Source organism: Heloderma suspectum, chromosome 7 (genome assembly GCF_057233095.1).
Source record: "Heloderma suspectum isolate Gila_16-S chromosome 7, 16-S_ref, whole genome shotgun sequence".
Lineage (NCBI taxonomy): Eukaryota > Metazoa > Chordata > Lepidosauria > Squamata > Helodermatidae > Heloderma > Heloderma suspectum.
The window spans coordinates 53,978,534-53,998,108 of NC_139464.1; the positions used below are offsets into that span (position 1 = coordinate 53,978,534).

The 19,575-nt window shown below is 40.0% G+C and overlaps 1 protein-coding gene across 1 annotated transcript in view; it reads right to left on the bottom strand.

The window, feature by feature from the left end:
* Nucleotides 1-19,575, bottom strand: part of PLXNC1 (plexin C1) — a 91,433-nt gene that overhangs the window by 11,491 nt on the left and 60,367 nt on the right. The window contains exons 15-23 of the mRNA XM_084810244.1: nt 13,131-13,224; nt 11,810-11,911; nt 10,762-10,865; nt 8,188-8,235; nt 6,974-7,098; nt 5,485-5,683; nt 4,424-4,570; nt 2,918-3,095; nt 2,142-2,245 (exon numbers count right to left, since the gene is read on the bottom strand). Coding sequence (XP_084666370.1) covers nt 2,142-2,245; nt 2,918-3,095; nt 4,424-4,570; nt 5,485-5,683; nt 6,974-7,098; nt 8,188-8,235; nt 10,762-10,865; nt 11,810-11,911; nt 13,131-13,224 — 1,101 coding nt within the window. The remainder of the gene's footprint in view (nt 1-2,141; nt 2,246-2,917; nt 3,096-4,423; nt 4,571-5,484; nt 5,684-6,973; nt 7,099-8,187; nt 8,236-10,761; nt 10,866-11,809; nt 11,912-13,130; nt 13,225-19,575) is intronic.

The window sequence follows — 19,575 nt, forward strand, 5'->3', positions numbered from 1 at the left end:
AAGACAGTTCAGAAGCTCCAGCTTGTGTTATCCAGATAGATAACAGGTACAAGAAGGTCCGAATATATAACACCGACTCTGGCCCGCTTGCACTGGCTGCCTGTCTGTTTCCGAGCCTGATTCAAGGTGCTGGTTTTAACCTATAAAGCCTTACATGGCTTGGGACCACAATACCTGATGGCGTGCCTCCCCCATTATGAACCTACCCGTACACTACGTTTACTCAGCATCTAAGGCTCTCTTCCAAGTGCTTCCTGTCAGGGAGGCTCGGACGGTGGCAACAAGGGAGATGGTCTTCTCAGTGGCAGCCCCCCAGTTATGGAATGATTTCCCTGAAGAGGCCCATCTGGTGCCAACATTGTTATCTTTTCAGCACCAGGTTAAAACCTTTCTCTTCTCCCAGGCATTTGGCAGCATACAATGAGTATTTAATCAGGTGCTGGATTTGTCTGATGGTTGATTGTTTAAAATTGTTCTAGATATATTGTTGTTTTATATACATGGTTTTACACTTCATATATTTTAATGTTTTCTTAATTTTTAAAAAAAGAAAGCTTCAGCTATGGGGCAGTATAGAAATGTAATAAATAGTAGTAGTAATAAAATAATAAGAATCATAGTAAGGATAATAATAATAAGACGATGACAATTATAGAAAAGCCATTCTTTGCAAAAAGAATTTCGCAGCTATACTGAAAGGGAAGAAGTCCAAGAAGAAACAGATCTGGTTCAGTTATTGAATATGTGATGATCTGAAAGATGAAGCATACAAAAATGGAAAGCTGAAGAACACACAATGATACTTTTTACTATCAGACCATTCTTCCATCAAGCCAAGTACTGCCTATGCGGATTATCAGTGGGCAGATGTCTTTCCCAACCTTGCTGCTGAGAGGGCAATGATTGAAGCTGGTACCTTGGATGTGCAAAAGGATATGCTCTACCACTGAGCTGTTGGCTTTCCTCAGATACCAAGAAAAGAATATGCAGAACAAGCAAGTGGAGACAAAATGAAGATAGCAAAGACAAAAAAATAGGATTTGTGTGGAAAGGACTGTGTCAACAAACTTCACCTCCCTCTATGATAAAGTTTATTGAGCAAGTGTAGAATGGGATGTGCTACTCTGGCATTTTGCTAAGGCTTTGATAGCATCTTACACTGCATTCTCATTAACAAATTAAGAGAATATAGGAAATATTTTCCCACTTAAGTGAATGTACTATCACCTGGAAAACTGCCAAATGAGCAGATGTAAATGGTTGAGCCTGGAAGTGTCTGGGTTTCATGGACTTGATGCTATCTGGGTTTCATGGACTTGATGACAGACACACATCTTTTTTATGAATATAGATGGCCTAAGAGGTCAGTTTTGACAAAGACTGCAATAGCATGCACACTTACTTGAGGTGTAACACCAACTCAGAAGGATTTAGTTCTAAGTAAAGATTATTTGAATTGTGCTGCACACATTGGGTAAAATCCAATGTAAGTCCAATGTAAAGTAGACCCATTGAAATGAATGGAACCTACATTGGGCAAGACTAACTTGTCCCATTCATTCCAGTGGGTCTACTCTACATAGAACTTAAGTTTGATTTAGCCAGTGAAACCAGTTGAAGAACATAATTGTAAAATCCCATTGATTTCATTTGGAGCGATTTAAGTGTGGGCTTAAAATACATCTTTCAGCTGGAGCAAGATTGCTGTTATTTTGACTGTACTAGGTTTGGCATGCAACATTTCCCATTTTCTCTTTTTTCTTATTCACAAGCTACTGCTTATTATAATTTATGAACAGTTGCAGTTTATGATTTATGAACAGTTAGTCATATAATTTATTACTAAACCCCCAAACATGGAAATGCAGCTTGGCTATAAGCAACATGTATGCATGTCTACTCAGAAGAGTAGGGACTGTATACAGACTTATTCCCCGGTAAGAGTGTATAGGATTGCAGCCTAAGTGACTTCCTGCAGACAGATATCAAGCAATGGCATTAGTAAGAGAATTCTGCTTTCATCTTTCAGTCAGTTCATACACCAAACGTTAAAAACCACACAGTATGTTAATGAATGCTTACTATGGGGAATCTTCCTCACAAAGACAAATCTTTAACATAGTAAGGATTTTTGTTCTTACCTCATAATGGCCTATGGTGTTGAGCTTGGTAATTCCATCTTCCAAAATCACAGTGGAACTATCTATATCCAGGAGTTCTTTTGCTTGTGTGCCAGACTGAAGAGCTGCCAAACAATTACATTGAAAACAATTACAAAACATCCTTATTCTGGGCTTAGCTTTAAGAAGGCAAAACTGGAGTGTTGCATTATAGTTAAATTAGTATATGTGGGGTAAGCCAATCGTACTATTTTGCCTGTCATTATTCCCATAATAAGACACGCTGCTAAAAGTATTTGCACAGATGTAGCTGGGTTTATGCACTGCTTGAAATCATATCCCATTCCTTCACTGCCACATCCCCTTTCCACCAATTTCTATATCACAATAGAGCTTTGTGAGTAGCTGCTAAGCTGACCTGGTGATATAGCTATTGCCACTGAAGTTGTGGTTATTCCCAGTGCAACATTCTATGTCAGTGAATGATGCAACAACAGGTGGTGACATTATGCTAATACACCATTCATTTTGCCCAATCCTATATACTTGTTAGCGCATGCAATATAGTAGCCCAATGTAATCCACAAAAATGTAAGACATTGTGTATTCAGTTAAAACAGATTAGACTTAATGATTCCATCATAACTTGGATCTCACTGTTCATCTGTTAACAAATGGGAAAATATTCATTTGTGGTTTTTAAACTCAGACTACATTACTAAAACTAATTGTTCTAGGTGTAGATAAAGCAAAATAAATTCCTAATTACAAAGTTATGACAAATGGCAATGCCTTACCGAGGCCCATTTCACTGAGCTGGAGACCATAAAGAGAGCCATTCTTGTTTAGAAAGGCTTGCAGGATTTTTTCTTTGGCTTGCCCTATGGTGTCACAATCCAAGACGTTAACTTGGATATTTTGAGTAGTGCCTTCATTCTCATTTTCTTGGATTTTTTCAAAGACAACATCTAATGCCTGAAAGAATACAAATGTTGTTTCATACTGACGTTGAAAGTGAAACCAGACAGGAATTTATCATTTATTTATACATGCAATTGTAAAAATTAGGATTTATTTATCATGAGACTCCATAGTAGCAAACCTTGCATTACATCAGAGAACATTCATATAGAAATTTTTGATTACTCAAAAATATTCTCACACTTCATATTTACTCACTTTCTACTGAGCCAGGATACTGAACTTAGGCCAGGGAGATCAGGGTTCAAATCTCAAACTCATGGGCATGCTGGGTGGCCTCAGACAAGTTGGTGATCTGGTTCAGAAGTAATGCTAAACCATAGTTTAGCTTTACATGCACGAGGCTGCCCCCTCTCCTCCTCTTATGTTCTTAATTATGTGTTTTACTTAGTATTCAGTAGTGGAAATTGTGTTTTAAAAGTGGATCAAGTGAGTGTTGAGCACAGGTTAGGGTACTTGATAAAATAATTACAATAAATGACAATTATTAAAATTACTTTAAAATTTTCTTTAACATTATTAGGTGAATACTTGCATTTTAACTTTCTTTTTTTTAATTTAAGCATCAAGCCCATATTGTCCATAGTTAACTTGTGACTTAATGAAAAGAAAAGAATAAAAGATGAACACAACTTTTTTTTCATTCTTTCTTGTCATGGGAAGTAGGATATTGTTATCTGCAGAACGTTTGGGGCTTGCTTCCTCTGTTATCATTAAAAACCTTTTCAGTATTTTGCTTTCCCTCTTATTATTCAGGCATAGGTAAGTGCCTGAATTGCTACGTTGCACCATAGCGATGGTATACATAGCACTGGAGCATGAACAGCATGTAGGCAGGGTCCCTGGTAAGGAGAGGGATAGCTGTGTGTATACTTATTGGACATGTGCCTGATCTTGTTGAAATGGTTGGTTTGTAGGAGTTGCACACGGCCAAGCACAAGCACTAGCAGGGAAAAGCGGGTTCAGTTGAGCTCTATGCTGATCCCCTTCCACATACGCAACTGTGCAAGGATTGTGCTGCAAGTCTATTGCTGCAAACATAGGCTTGAAAACATTTGGGAAATGTTTGATGTATTATTTGTAATAGAAGGGCTTAAGTATCCTATATGGCTCCTTTCCATTCACCATGACGAGCCCGAAGCAGAATAATCAAGGAAAATTAGCAAATATATGCAAATCACATTGACTTATAGGATTCAGCTTTCCTTAGCTTAGAATTCTGACTTAAAGCACAGAATACACAGCTCCTTGATCATAACATATACCTCTTCCCACACAAAGCTTGTCGGTTTCATTTGTAGGACATACATTCACAAACATACCACTGTGCTGAATTCAGTTACTTGCCACAGTAACCAGTCTTCATTTAGTGTATACAAGGCCTTACAAGTTATTACGTCCACAGGACCCTTGTTAATCCTTTGATTTAGGGTTGTTACAAGCAAATAGAATGGTTCCCCAACTGTTTCCTAAGAAACAAAATGAAAAACAACACAGTTTGTATCTTGCTCATTCATAATTGTAGCATCCAGGTATATGTAGATTTAATGGAATAGAGACATGTTCCATTCATTCATTCATTCATTCATTCATTCATTCATTCAGAATGCTTTTGGACTGCCCTTCACACACTGAGTGCACAGAACAATGTACAATACAAACAATACAAAGAATAAAATACACAAAACTACAAACCCCTAAAAACTGAGTTTAATTATAAAAACAGAATATGGCATTAACTATTAAAAGCTCAGCAGAACATCATAGTCTTCACCAGCTGTCTAAGGGGCACTAAAGAGGCAGCTAGTACAATCTCCCTTGAGAGGGCATTCCACAACTGGGGTGCTGCTACCTAAGAGGCCCTGTTATGAGTGCTCACCAACCTCACCTCTCTAGGAGGTGGGACATGCAACAGGGCTCAGATAACAAGTGCAAATTTTGGGCAGGCTCATATTGCTCAAATTATTAACTACTGACAGGTTTCACTTTTTCCCCCTATGTCAAAGTGCTTTCTCTAGGAAATAGAAAATGAATTTGAAATGATGGTTCCACAGATGCATCTGGAAAGGCATTTCCTTCCCTCCCCGAACTTTTGATTCATACGCTTACTCCTCATCTTTCAAACCAAAGATCTCTGGGTACTCAAAAGTGGGGCTCCTATTCATTTCATGCATTCAAAAGAGCGCGCGTGTAATGTAGACTGACTCAATTGAACTGAAGGCAGGAGCCCCAAAACTCTGACAGCATTCAAGTTCCTAAGCACTGAACAAATTACTATGTCAGGAAGCTATTGTAAATGCACTGCACAAGTAGTAATTTCTGCAAGCAAATAAACCAATATCTTATTATCCAATCTTAAATAGTGAAAAGATATAATACTTGCACGAAGAAAACCAGAGAGGCAAACAGACATCCAATTTGTCAACAGCTTTTCTACGACTGATTCTGTACGCCTTAGCATCAGCTTAGGATGTATATTGCTTGACTGTTCCATCAAATCCCTTGTCAAAACTTCTAGAATACTGGTTAAGTAGACTAGGTTTGTTTGTAGTGCAATCGTCAAGAAAGATGCAAACAAGCATCTATTATAGAGAGAATAATAGATCACTTTTAATAAATGTAAAATTTGAGGTTCCAATATAAGCTAACATGCTGTTTATCTAATGTAATTGATCCTTAAAATAATAATAATATCTTGATTTATATACTCCTACACCCACATCCTACCAGTAAGGTCATAAAAAACTACTAAGAACACCTGGAGAACAATAAAATTGGGCACCTTGCACAGATGAGGAGAGAAACAAAGATAATTTTTTAAATGAGTCAACAATATGGCATCTGCCACATAAAATGCATTATTGCCTGCTGCCATAAGGCAGGATGATGTGTCTGAGTGCAGACAGCTCACAAGGCAAGGTACCAGGACTAGGTCTCAAATACAACCAGCCCCTGTACTGTTCAGAGAATTAACAATCCAGATACCATGGTTCTAAACTCCACCACTCTACAGGTAATCAAAATAGGGCAGAAGCATTACAATTACTGTCTAGACTGAAAAGCACCTCTGCTGTCAATATTTCGCATGAACTTCAAATGATGGGAAAAGGTTGCTGGAAGTCCATACAAGAGAGAAATGAAGGGGAAGTGCAATTATTCCAAGTCATAGAAAGATGGAACGTGTAAATTTATGCAACTGAGAAAAGTAACCATTTTTGAGACCTGAGATTTCATAGAAAAATGTAGTTGGGGATGACATAAATCCTTTACTTGACCCACCACTCCAACCTGGAAACATTCTCACCCTCCACCCCCCACCCCCCAAATGCAAAAGTGGGGCAGAAATGATTTAACTATCATACTGACTTTCTGCCCGCACTGTCTCAACCTTTCTCAGCCAGCACCGTCTCAATCTTTCTCAGCTTCAGCCAAAAGTTAGCTCCAGAGTTTCCAGTTATCATTCATCTAGGTCCATTCATTCATTAAAGGACTTGTAAGACAGAAGTCATTCACACCTACTAATATGTGAATTTCATTCTACACAGAGTGCCTTCTAATGCAGTTTATTCTGAATGTTCTATTTCAATATTCTATCATTCTAAACTGTTGGCATGATTCCAATATATTTCTTTCCATTTTGAGATAATTCCACTGTTGCATCTGTGCAACTAGCTCTATAAGGAACAGGTGCATTCTCTTTCTATTTTATTTAAGGAGAACAGATTCTGACTTTTTCTTACTAAGAAAGTGAATAATGAGGAAAATACGGGGTGGGGGGGATCTTGCCTGATTTAGCCAAAGGAAATCTGGTATTTGCATTTGTAAGTTGTTCTTTCATATTTCTAGAGGTTGAAGAAGGTTTTATATCATACCTATCTTTCACAGAGAAGGTTTTCTGTTTTTCAAGCGTGTGAATCAGAGTAACAAGAAAATTCTTGTTACTAATTAATGCATACAATGCTATGCTGCTTTCATCCTTGGGACTTGGATTTCTGCTCTGTAATAGTTGAAAGACATGCAATGTTTGTTTTCAATGTGAACCACGTAATTCTTAATTATAATTAATGATGGAAGCATCATCCTTAGAAATCTAGAATAAATGTTGTTGTTTTCATAAGAGAGGTCAAGGAGGCAGGTAAGGTAATATATTTTATATGACCAACTCCTGCTACTAAGTTTTAGGACTTTTTTTTTCAGAAAAAAAACTGAAACTGCAGAAACTTCAGAAACTGCACTCTTAGTTCCCTGAAAAAGAAGAGAGTGTGAGGAATTAGAAGTTACCACTTTGTATACCACCCTTATATCAAAGCTTTGAAGACATATTATAAACGTAATGTTTAATACATGTAAAAGTTGAGGGTTCTAATATAAGCTTTCACACACAAAACCTCTACTAATTCATTCAGATTTATAACCTGCCCTATCAACAACAGTTCAGAATGGGTAGCCACCTTAATAAAAACAAGTCAGTAAAGACATAGTAAATCAGATTAAATCATATCACCCAAATTCATTATTCGTCATCCCCAGCCAATAGATGTTGCACTAATAACTGTCACTATATAAACAACCACCATGTGACTGTACTCTGGATTAAGGTAATTTTATTTGGCTTGTGTTTGCAAGATTTTAAATTTCATGGAGGATGAAGACGATCATAAAAAGCATAAAACACAAAACAGGATAAAAATAGTAGAAACTGGTATAAGATGATGTTCAAATTTGCCTCTCATATTCTACATATTGGAAGGCAATATTACAATATTAATATGGAAACAATGTACAGTAGCACAAGTTGCCATTAAGTATAGTTTGCCACCTGCCATGTTAATGAACATGAGATGCAAATCATGTGAATTATGTGCATCTATGTATGAAAATTAGCTACATGAATTCATGATTTGTTGTATTTATTTATATAATTTAGCTGTTGCATTCCCTGTACAGTCATTTAAAGTAAAATACAGTACAAAATCACAATAAAAATGTACTTGAAATGCTAAATAAATCCTACTAAAGCATTTCTTTCTGCTGAACAAGTTGCCTATCTTTGTAAAAGAGCTAAAATTGTATGTAAAACACTTACAAGGGGTTCATTGGAGTCTTCAATAAAGACAGATGAAGTGCCTCCAGCCTGAAATAAAAGATTAGGCAATGTTACAAACCTCAAAAGACTGCAAAACAGATAAATATAAAATAAAAAAGCAGTGAAGATTTGGGTTTTCCCCATGTGGTTAAACTACTTATTGTACAAGAAGGAAAACTGAGTTAGAGTATATTGACTATGTATGCAGAACAGAAATGTAATGCAATCAGCACATTATTTTTCACAGAAGGACCTTAGCATAAACTGCCCCACATTATTCAGGTTTGGAATATAAGCAAACTTAGCATGGATTCACACAATAATTTTCTGGGTTGGAGTCAACTTGAACTGACTTTTTAGTGTTACATCACCTGATGTGGTGAATTGACCTGGTCTTTCTCTGGGTGCATTCAGAAACCTACGTTCATGCATGAACCTACTTACATCAGGCGTATCTGTGAGGAAACTGTTCACTAAATATGCACAGGGCATAATCAAGCATCAGTAGCAAAGGAAAGGAAAGGAGAAGAAACAGGCAGGATAGGGAAGAAGCTGGGCTAGCCTACCATCTCGTTAGCCACCCCTGTCAATAGCTTCCAGGCCTCAGTGTGCAACACAGAAGGGCTGAAGTATGACCATTATTAATGATTAGTCATACAGACTTTGAGAAAAAGTGTAACAGTGTGAAGGAAATAAAGCAGACAATGAAGGAGAATTGGAAAACAGGAAAGAGAGGCTTCATAAAACATTATTTCATAAGATAGCTACAATATCCAAGCTATGTGCATTAGTTACCACGGAAATGTTGGAAAGCCGTTAAAGAAACATTCATGTTGTCCTTGAAATATACTGGGACAACATCTAGTCCCAATCAGCCAAGAAACCATCGAGAAGAGTTAATGCTCTAAGGGCACAATCCTATGGCCGCTAGTTAGCGGCTAGATGGCCATAGGGCAGGTCGGTCCCCTGAGAACTGACCTCCACGCCCTCCCGTGCTGCTTTGTGGGCAGCGTGGATTGGCCCTGCACTCCACACTCGGAACAGCAGTGCAGAGCACCCAAAAATGGGGCATTCCTGGGAGCGGGGCAGGCGGAAGTGCCTTTCTGACGCTTCCTATGCATCACCTGGAGTTCGCCCCCAGCCCCAACTTCCCACGGCTAGATAGCCAAAATCAGCTGTCTAGCCGCGAATGCAGGGTGGCTGAAGCGCAGAGGGGAAGATCCCCTCCACGCTGCTCCTGCCCTGCATTGGATAGGCAGTCGCCTCCGAATTCAGAGCCGGCCGCCTATCCCGATAGGATTGCATCCTAAATTAGTATCAAACAGCACCAGGGCAAAACTATGTATCTATTATATGAGAATGTCACAATAAAACCCCAGTGCCTGCTTCTTATAGGAATTACAGCTTTGGGAGGGAATGATTGTCAGCAGAGAAGTTGTGGGAGAAAGGAGTGTTTAAACCTTCCCCTGCCCATTGCTTGTCCGTTGCACTTCTCTTCACCAAGCTGCTTCACCCTCCCCTTGCTCCATAAAGTCGACATGCATGTCTACTCTTGTATGTTTGCATTTGGAACCCTGCTGGGGAGAAAGGTGGCTTGGGGCAATATTCAGAAGCAGTGGGCAGGGAGAAAGGTTAAGCACCATCTCTCCCCCACTACTGTTTATTCACTCCAAACAGCCCCAACCTGACGCTGCTTGTCCTTACAAGAACTGGTATCTGGTGGGGAGTTATTTTATGCCTTCATCCTCAGAATGAAGGGTAACCTGTGATGAAGCAGTCATGAAATGATGGTATTCCTTGGGCTGAGCAAGAAACAGACTGAGGAAAAAACTGATATAGATGAAGGACTTCATAAATAAATATTTCAAATACATATTTTAATATATGTGGGTCACATTTATTTTGTTTATCTTTCTTATTCATTGGAGGATTCAGCTGACTTCTTGAATGGTTGAGAGGGGCTACAAAAGAAAATGTGATGGATAAGTAACTTAACTTTTCTAACTAATACATGCTATGCTATAGGGCAGGCCACAGTCAGTGGGAAAGAAGGAGACATGGAGGGACAGTGGAGGAACAGGAGAAACACCTTCATTGGATCCCAGTCTATTTCTGAGCACAATTTGAAGTATTTGTTGAGTACATAGACATAAAACCATAGGATTAGAAGGGGCCTATAAGACCATCGAGTCCAACCCCCTGCTCAGTGCAGGAAGCCTGATTCCCAGGCGGTCTCCCATCCAAGTACTAACCAGGGCTGACCTGCTTAGCTTCTGAGGTCAGACGAGATCAGGCACATCCAGTGAAGCATGTTGATTGACTGCATCTTCTTTTGGAACCCCACAGCATGTAAAGGTATAGGCAACAACTATACTATTAAATGCTCCAACTTTATACATGATTACAGAGAAACCTCCAACCCCACATCTTGAAATAAACCAAATTTATTCCATTAAAGCACTTCCCTTTTATTATTAATGTCATTAATTGTACGCAGAGCCACTGCATGTTGGCTATTTGGACCATTTCAATTACCACAGAAGGTTTATAACAAAGAGACCAGCAGTCACTTACCTCTGGAAAGAAAGTCCTAAGAACAAAGTGTTTGTAGTCGAGGAAGGGAATCGTTCCAAAACTATCAACCACATCTAATTCTTCCATCTGTAGTTCAACAAATCCTGCAACAAAGATAGATCCCCCGGAGTGCTGGTTTTTATAATATAGCATTATCTTAATTACAGCTTTCAATATGATCCTGGAAGGTAGTTATCAGAGACAGTTCTCACGGTATACATTATCTCTGTGCCCAGTTTTTTTGTGGGATGTGAAATATTGATTGCATATGCTTTTTAACGTTTGGTTTTCTTGAATCAAATTGTTGCACACAATGCGGTGGGATGACAGTAGCAAACAGGAGCTGCCGCTGAGCAGTGACTAAGATGTGGTGGGACCCTACGCCCTTGCCACTCGATGCTGTGAAGTGGAAGAAGAGGGAGGGGTAACTGGGACAACACCATATTGGCATGCAGCTGCTGAATGGCCAGTAGCACCCAGCACAGGCGGATGATGTCAGGGGCAATGGGCACTGCTGGCTAATCAATTGCTGCAAGTCTGCATGGTGCTGACCCAGTTATTCCCTGCTTCCAGCACCACTGCATTATCCTAACACTGTTACTAAAAAGGGAATTCTGTATTTTATAAACAACAAAGAGTTTTGTGGCACCTTAGAGATGAACAAATTTATTCTGGCATAAGCTTTTGTAGACTATAACCCACTTCATCATATGCATGAGTTTCAGGTATATACAGTACATGTAGTGTGTGTGGCAGGGTAGGGGGAGAATTGTAGCATGTACCTGAAACTCTTGATAACACTTCACGCATCTGGTGAAGTATACTAGAGTCCACGAAAGCTTATGCCAGAATAAATTTATTCATCTTTAAGGTGTCACAAGACTCTTTGTTGTTTTTGTTGCAATAAACTAACACAGCTACCCCTCTGGAAATGGTATTATATAACTAAGGAAAAGTACTGCATGAGAAGCAATACATACTCATATGTATTACGTGAACACACCTGGGTCCCAATCCTTCCCCCAACAGCAAATCTAGGAAAACTCACCCTCGCGTATTTCTTTACGAAGTTCACATTCCAATAGTTCCAGGTGTTCACTTAGTTTTCGGTTTAACTGCTTGGATTTTCTTTGGGTGACAAAAACTGCAACTGAGAAAAAATGTCAATAGTGAATTAATACAGAAGTATGAACAAACTGCATATATACTTTCATTCTTTTTAGCAGAGAGAGAGAGAGAAATAGGATTCTACAGCACTTTGAAAACAGCTGTGTCCCAAACTAACTAAGCTAACTTATAACATGACTGCAATCTAGATGTTAAAAGAGACATCTGGAGGACTGAGAAAAGTTGAGAAATTAGAAAGGGTCCACAGCTCAGTAGCAGAAACCATGGGCGACATCCACTGTTATGTGAGCAGACTTCTGCTCGTGCAATGGAACTTCTCCTTCTCCACTCTGCAGATCCAAAATCTGCTTCATAACGTTCCCCCAAACCCTCAAGAGCAGATATGGGTGTCATAGGGGCTGTAGGAGCGGAAAGGGATCCATTCCACTGAGGGAATGTCCATTGGCGGACAGACACTTCTGGATTATCCCCTAAATTTTGGATGCAGAAGGTCCTAGCTTCAGTTTCTGCCATCTTCACTTAAAGAATCTCTGATAGCAGAGCCAGGAAAGAGCTCAGCCTTGGAGAAGTTTTGCCATTAGAGTAGATAAGGGATGGGTAACAAGAAGCCTGTGGGCCACATGAGGCCCCTCATGACTGTTTTCTTGGGTGGGGAGCTGTGTTCCCTTGCTGCTGCTGACGAATTTGCTGCTGCAGCATTGATGACAAAAACCACAGCAATTTTGCAAGGAAACAAGGTGCGTGAGGAGCACGTGCCTTGTGTGCAAGCAGAATCATGCTCCCAGAAGCACAATTCTGCTTGAAAATAAGGGTGTGTGCCCCCCTGCATCCGTTGTTTCCCTGAAAAATTCTTGTGATTTTTGCTGCTGCAGCAACAGCACATTTAGCAATAAATTTGGTGGCAGCAGTAAATTTGGTGGCTGCAGGTGCTGGTATGCCCCTTCACTGAGTTCCAAGGGGCAATGCAACCCCTGACCCTGGAAGTTCCCCATTCCTGGAGTAGGCAGTGTACAACTAGATGGACCAACAGTCTGATCCAGTATGCTGCACTTATGAGAAATCCCTAGGGAAAGTGCCCTCTAGTAGATCCCCTCCTCTAATGGGTTCAAGTGCCCTTATCTGATGGTGGTGGTGAGCGGCAGTGCTCTGAGCAGCACTGAGTCTAGCCTCACTGACCACCATCCCACATGCATACTGTTTTTAACAAATGCAAAACTAGAGACAGGTATACCGTTACTTACTTGCAATTACTACAGGGATTAACAAAAGAATGTACAAAAATGAATAGTTGCGTGTTTCACTTGGAACTTCATGCACAAGGTTTCCCACCTTGACCTAGGGGATAAATAAGAAATTGAATGAGTAGAAAAGAGTTATATTGCCTCTGCAGTTATTACAAACTATGGGTAGTACATAAACGAACTTTTATCTCCACCAACAAACTTGTTTATGGAGATAAAACAAAGTGGCGCAAAGTTACTATTTCCTTATTGAATGGTAACTCAGAAAGAGAGACATAATTGTTATTAAAAGTCAAATTATTGAAAGTAGATCAAATTTTGCCAACACTCTCACTTTTGGAAACATATAGGGAAACATATGAACACAGGAATTGACAAGGGAGGTGGCTTTTTAGCTGTGGTGTCCACGTTGTGGAATGCTCGCTCAAGAAAGGCTCGCCAGGCACCAATGCTACTATCATTTAGAAGCCAGGCAAATATTCTTTTATCTACCCAGGTATTTAAGGTATTGTGTTTTGAACGTTTTATCTTCCATCATTATATTGACTGATTGTTTTATTTGGTTTGTATTTTAATTGTTGTATTGTCATAAACTGCCCTGGAATCTATTTTAATGATGGGTCACATATAAGGAAACAAATATTATAAGGAGGGAGGGAGGGAGGGAGAAAGCAAGAAAGCTGACTTCAAGAAAGAGCCAGAGGGGGCACTCTTATGGCCCCTAGATTTTGTCTGAGGGGCCATAAGATATTGGGGATTCCCCCCCTCCGAGGCTGGAGACAGCACACCAACCTCAGAAGGGGGAGTTGGAGATCCGACCCCCTGACCACACCCCCTTGCTGCTGGCGTGGAAAGAACTGTGCTGGCTGGTCTCCAAAAACTGATCTTGGAGAGGGGAGAGAGGGACGTTTCTGTGAGTGGGGAAGGGAGGAGACTGGAGAAGCTCAGATACGAGCTATCCTGAGGCCTCCTTCCCTCCAAAGAGCTGTTGCTAGATGGGCAAATAAGTCCATCTAGCAAAAAATGCAGGGCTGCAGAACAGGGAGGTGAAAATTGTCCCCACCACTCCTCCTGCTCTGCACTGGATGATCAAAAGCCTCAGAGTTCAGAGACCTTAAGGTCTTTTCACAGACTGGGCGAAGTGAATACAATTAATGGGGCCCCCCATTGGACCCATCTCATATCTGTGCATTAGACATTATTTGTAACTGTCCATTGCATGTAGGCCCAATATCATGTAGTCCTCATCCTTCAAACTAAGGAGCAGGTATATATCATGTGGACTAATGCTTGCAGGTGCCAGTTACTTGTTTAATCTAATCTGTAGCTATGATACAAACCCATCTGGGAGCAGGGAGAACTAGCAAATTCTTGCTTACCACTGATGGGACCCACTTCGCTATTTATGTAAGAAGGTCCTTACACATGTGTGGGTTTAAAAAATGCATTTTTTATGTCAGACCATCACCATAGGAAAGAACAGTAAAAATAGCAACCACAAACTAACCAAACGATACCACCATCTTCTATCTGGATTCTATTTGTGCCTTTTAAAAAAGTAATGACCCTCTAGACAGATAAGTGAAGTCATACAGATTCTCTTCTAAAGATTAGTTTATAAATCACATGTATCATGATGATGCAGAGAATTATTGCACAGAGCTTAGTTTGTAACACTGAAGACAGATTTGGCCACAATGTCAACTCAATCATTCTTGGAAGCCTGAAGACAAAACATTATGACAATGAGCTCAAAGTGCTTTGAATTAGGGGAGGGACAAATCTGTATTTCTGGTTCATGTCACTTCCCAGTGTTTTTACTCATAATTTCTGACACACACCCCACACACAAATGTCCTCTCAAAATATGTATTTGTATTTTCATATGTATTTAAATGTGTATTTTCTCTCAAAATACTTACTTATACTCCTATTTTGATTTGTTTAATCTGCCAAAAACTGCATTGCAATATTTGGAGAAGAGTGAAATCCAGTGGATAGTTAAGTTCTAATCCAGATATTTCTCCGAGAGGAGCAAATAAGGGGTTAAGTCCAATGTCATGCTAGCCAGTACTATGTGACTTTCTCCCTTTCCCCTCCCCCTTTGAGCCCTCTGCACCACCCTAAAATCTGCTCCAGAAGGTTCCCCAGCCCTCCAGAGCAGGTTTGAGAGTGCACATGGGCTGCAGTGGGGTGGGGGGAGCACCCTTCTTCCAGAATTACAGCATTGAACCCAGTTCAGGGACCTTTCATACATAGATTCACAAAGACTGACTTCCTCAACCATCCTACCTGTGAATGTGCTGTGAACTCCATTTATAGATTAGCATCTGTCCTTAACATAACTGCAGATTTAATAGAGCTGTGCAAAAATGGCCTCTTGAAATTCTTCAGCTTACTTGTGGGCAGAGAAATTTGAGAGACAAGTTCACCGAATTTCTCCAGGGGGAGGAGAAATTCTCAGCTGTTTCTCCCAGCTAGGGCTTCCTACTGGCAGGGCTTGTAGCACAGCTTCTTTCTTTTCTGGTAAGGGGCTTGGGGGGTTTCATGCTGCAGCAGCATCAACTGTCTTGGCAGGCTAGCCCCCAATTTGCATCCACTGCAATGTAGGTGGGGGCAATGTTGTGTCCAGCTCCAGGGATGAGGTGGAGTTAGTGGTCTGCCAAAATCTGCCCTCCAATTTCCTGAAAACAATTCCCCCCATGGAAGACGCTACCATTGTTCTGCCTCATTCAAGATGTTTTATAATGTATTTTTGTGGTGTTTTTGAGCTTACCTAATCACAGCTAGCCTCCTAGGCTGCCAGCACATCCTGATCTGAAAAAGTCCTGAGGGAGGAATTACCTCATGGTGCCTTAAACTGGGCTTCAATTGAAGTGTAGGAAGCTGAGGAGGCCACGGGTGGCCAGAGTGGTGATTGTACAATGAAAAAGAAGGACATTTGTGCTCACTCCTCAGCCACCTCCTAAGTAAGGTAAGCCCAAGAAACCCAACCCAACCCATGAGAACTTCTCCAACATTGAATTTCTTTTCAAAAGCTATTTCTCTTCTATCAAACTGAATGAGAATGGTCAAAAAAAAATGTGGAAGAAATTTTTGGCACAGCACTAATATTTAACACTGATATGTCATCTTTGGCCTTCCCCATTCAGTTGCTATTGTTGCAATCTCCTCCTCCTCCTCTGTCTGGAAAACAAAGTGCTCTGCAGCTGAGTGCCTGAGATGGAAGCCATCCAATTGATCTAAAATTGTATTAAAACACACCCCAAAAACTATGACCTGAAATCACTATGGGGAAAATCCTTTGTGCTGAAATCAACAATCGACTTGCATCTTCTTCTAGCGTCGTTTGTTGAGGAGCTGTGTCTCCAAGCATGAATGACTTTGTTCCTATTTATAGAAGCAATACAGGAAAGAAAAGCACTCACAGTGCTATCTAATCAAAGATTAAATTGTACAACTCAAGATCGGAGTTCAACCCCTTCGGGTAATCTGAGAAACTGGAGAACACAAAAGTAGTGTTCAGCATAGTACTTATATTGAATATTACTTTTGTGTTCTCCACAAATGACTTGAGAACACAATAGTAATCAGAAATAAATTTGAAAACATAAAACAGTATTTGCCCCATATTAATTTCAGAGATATGGTGTGCGTGCTTTTACAATTTTAGATCAATCACATGGTTTTCTGTATTGTCATACTATATTAAATTTTTCATATACTTTTAAACCTGTTTGTTCTCTATTTTAATTAATTTTATATTTTGATACCCAAAATGATGAGCTTTTCTGCCTTTTTGTTAAATTTCTAGGCCACCTTTTAGGGCAGGAGCCCTCCCAAGGAAGCTTACAACAATAAGTTTGATATAATTTTTATATATATAGGAATGTATTCTAATTGAAATTCTCCCTCCCTCTCTCTCTCCCTCTTACACACACACACACACACACATACACACACACACCAACCTTTCAGGTTCCCTGTTGAAGATATTTAAAACATGGGAATTATTCCTTAAATTATAATTGCACTTTATTGCCTTTGCTTGTTGATTTCTTCCAGCTAGCCTAAGCCCTACCATGGACTGATGAGCTTTCTCAAATACCCTTAAAAATGACCCCATGCTGGTACCATGATTGTTACAAAAAGAAGGGTAGGAGCCAATGGTGTATTTCTGAGACATGCATTTCCGGTTGTTTGGGGGTTTGCTAGCCACCAGCAGTAGGGTACTATTGGATCCTACACAAAGAGAATAAAAGCAAGCAAATTATCTCTTCAGAAGTACTTTCTAAATACTTCTGAAGGATTTTCTGAACAAAGAGAATATAAACAAGATAGAAATCAGAAGTGGTTTCTGAGATCACAGAGAGGATGCATAAAGCACAACCACTCTGCTTATGCTACTGATGTGCTGCTAGTGTAAGTGACCTCTAGCAGTACACTAGTAGTGTAAGCTGGTAGGACGGGTTTCCCTGGAAACCCCATTGTGCCAGGTTACACTATTGGTATCCTGCTAGAGGTCACTTACACTATCGGTACATCAATAGTGCTGGCTGAGTGATGGTGCTGGATACTGCACATTCTCTCCAGTGTGGCAACGGAGGCATCCCCCAAGGTGAAATGCATTCACAACTGACACATGCCTCTGCAGAGAGATTCTCGAGTTGCTATTTAGATTTTATGTTAGAAGACGGAATAGATACTAGATCCTCTTCAATATACCATAGAAGATTAAATGGAAAGGTCAACTTTCAGGGAAGGAGCCCTCCCAGGGAAGCTTACATCAGTAAAATGATATAATATTTTTTTTATATAGGAATGTATTATAATAGAAATTCTCTCTCACTCACTCACTCACACACAGACACACACACTTTTCTCTTCCTAATTTTATGTTATCTTTAAATAGTGATTCATAGGCCTTTCATATTGTCAATTTCTTAAGCCTGTATTTCTGTTAGTAATTATCTTACCTTTAATTTCTTTTTAACATATATGTCTTGAAGGTTCAGTTAAGTTGTTAAAGGTCTGCTAGTCTGATTTGTGACTAACTGTATGTCAAGAGATCTGGTATGCTAAGAACTTAGAATGTGCTTAAAACTAGGGATGTCTGATGCCCCATTCCATTTAAGACTGATGGATTTCCACAGTGTTTCCATTCCAGTAAGGGGGAGTGGGGGGACTACATCAATTTTTTTTTCTGGATTCCAGGAGAGTTTTGTGCCTTTCCCCCCTTCAGGTTTCCATTTGTGCACATTGTGATTTGCGCAATTTATTTTATTTTATTGGATCTTGAAATGTGTGCAAATATTATCATAATTAAAAAAAAATGATAGCCACTCTTGCACAACTGCACATGATTGCACGTCCTCCTGTCTGCTATGGAGCCCTGCAGAGGCATATTCCCTTCTTGTCAATATCCTTGTCAGTTTCATCCTCTCCATACATTATTTAGTTTAACAAGCAGAACCTTATTCTCTACTTGTCAAACAACTTGTCAATTTCCCCTACACACATATGCACACACGCACACACACCCTCCTCACTTTACTTGGGAAGTGCTACGTAGTTACTGAAATGGGAGCTGGGAAAAATGGGTGGAGGCTACATCTGTGTTAAAAGCACTTGCTTGGGACTCAGGCAAGTGTGCAATGGAAGCAGGGTACTCCCAAACGTCAGTTCAACATTTCAAACCTGGAATGTCAAAGTACGCACAAATTACCTGCTGACATGTCGAGGAAAGGGGACCAGATTGCACGCTTAGTCTGCCCACTCAGAGTCTGAAGTGTTGAACTGACACTTGGGGGTACCCCACTTCCACTGCATGCTTGCCCGAATGTCAAGCAAGTGCTTTTAACACAGATGTAGCCTCACCTCGCCCTTTCCTTGGCTCCCATTTGCAGTAACTGCAGCAGCACTTCCTGAGTGAAGGGCGGGGGGGGGGGATTTATGACAACAGCGGCAATTAATTTTTATTAAAAATTATGACAACATTTGCACACATTTCAAAATCCAATAAAATAAAATAAAATAAATTGTGCAAATTACAATATGCACAAATGGTGGAACCTGAGTAAAAAATGCACAAATTGCAGCCATTAAAAACAAAACAGAAAACAGAATATTGGCTCAACTTCCTATACAGCAGATTGACACCAGCAGAGGAAAATGGAACAAATGCGCAGAGTTGAACAGGAAAAAAAATCCATTGAGCTTCACCCCACAGATGGAATCCTCCAACATCCCTACTTAAAACCTAGAGTGAGTACTATTACCAGCCCATGGTGCCCACACAACATCCTTTAGCAAACCAAAGTCTGCTACCACTAAATGGCTACATTCAGATGTAACATTAAAAATTCTTCATCATTACAGAAACAAGCATAGGTGAGCATCAGGCTCTTATTCTCCGCCTCCCCTCTCCTCCGGCATGGCCATAAGG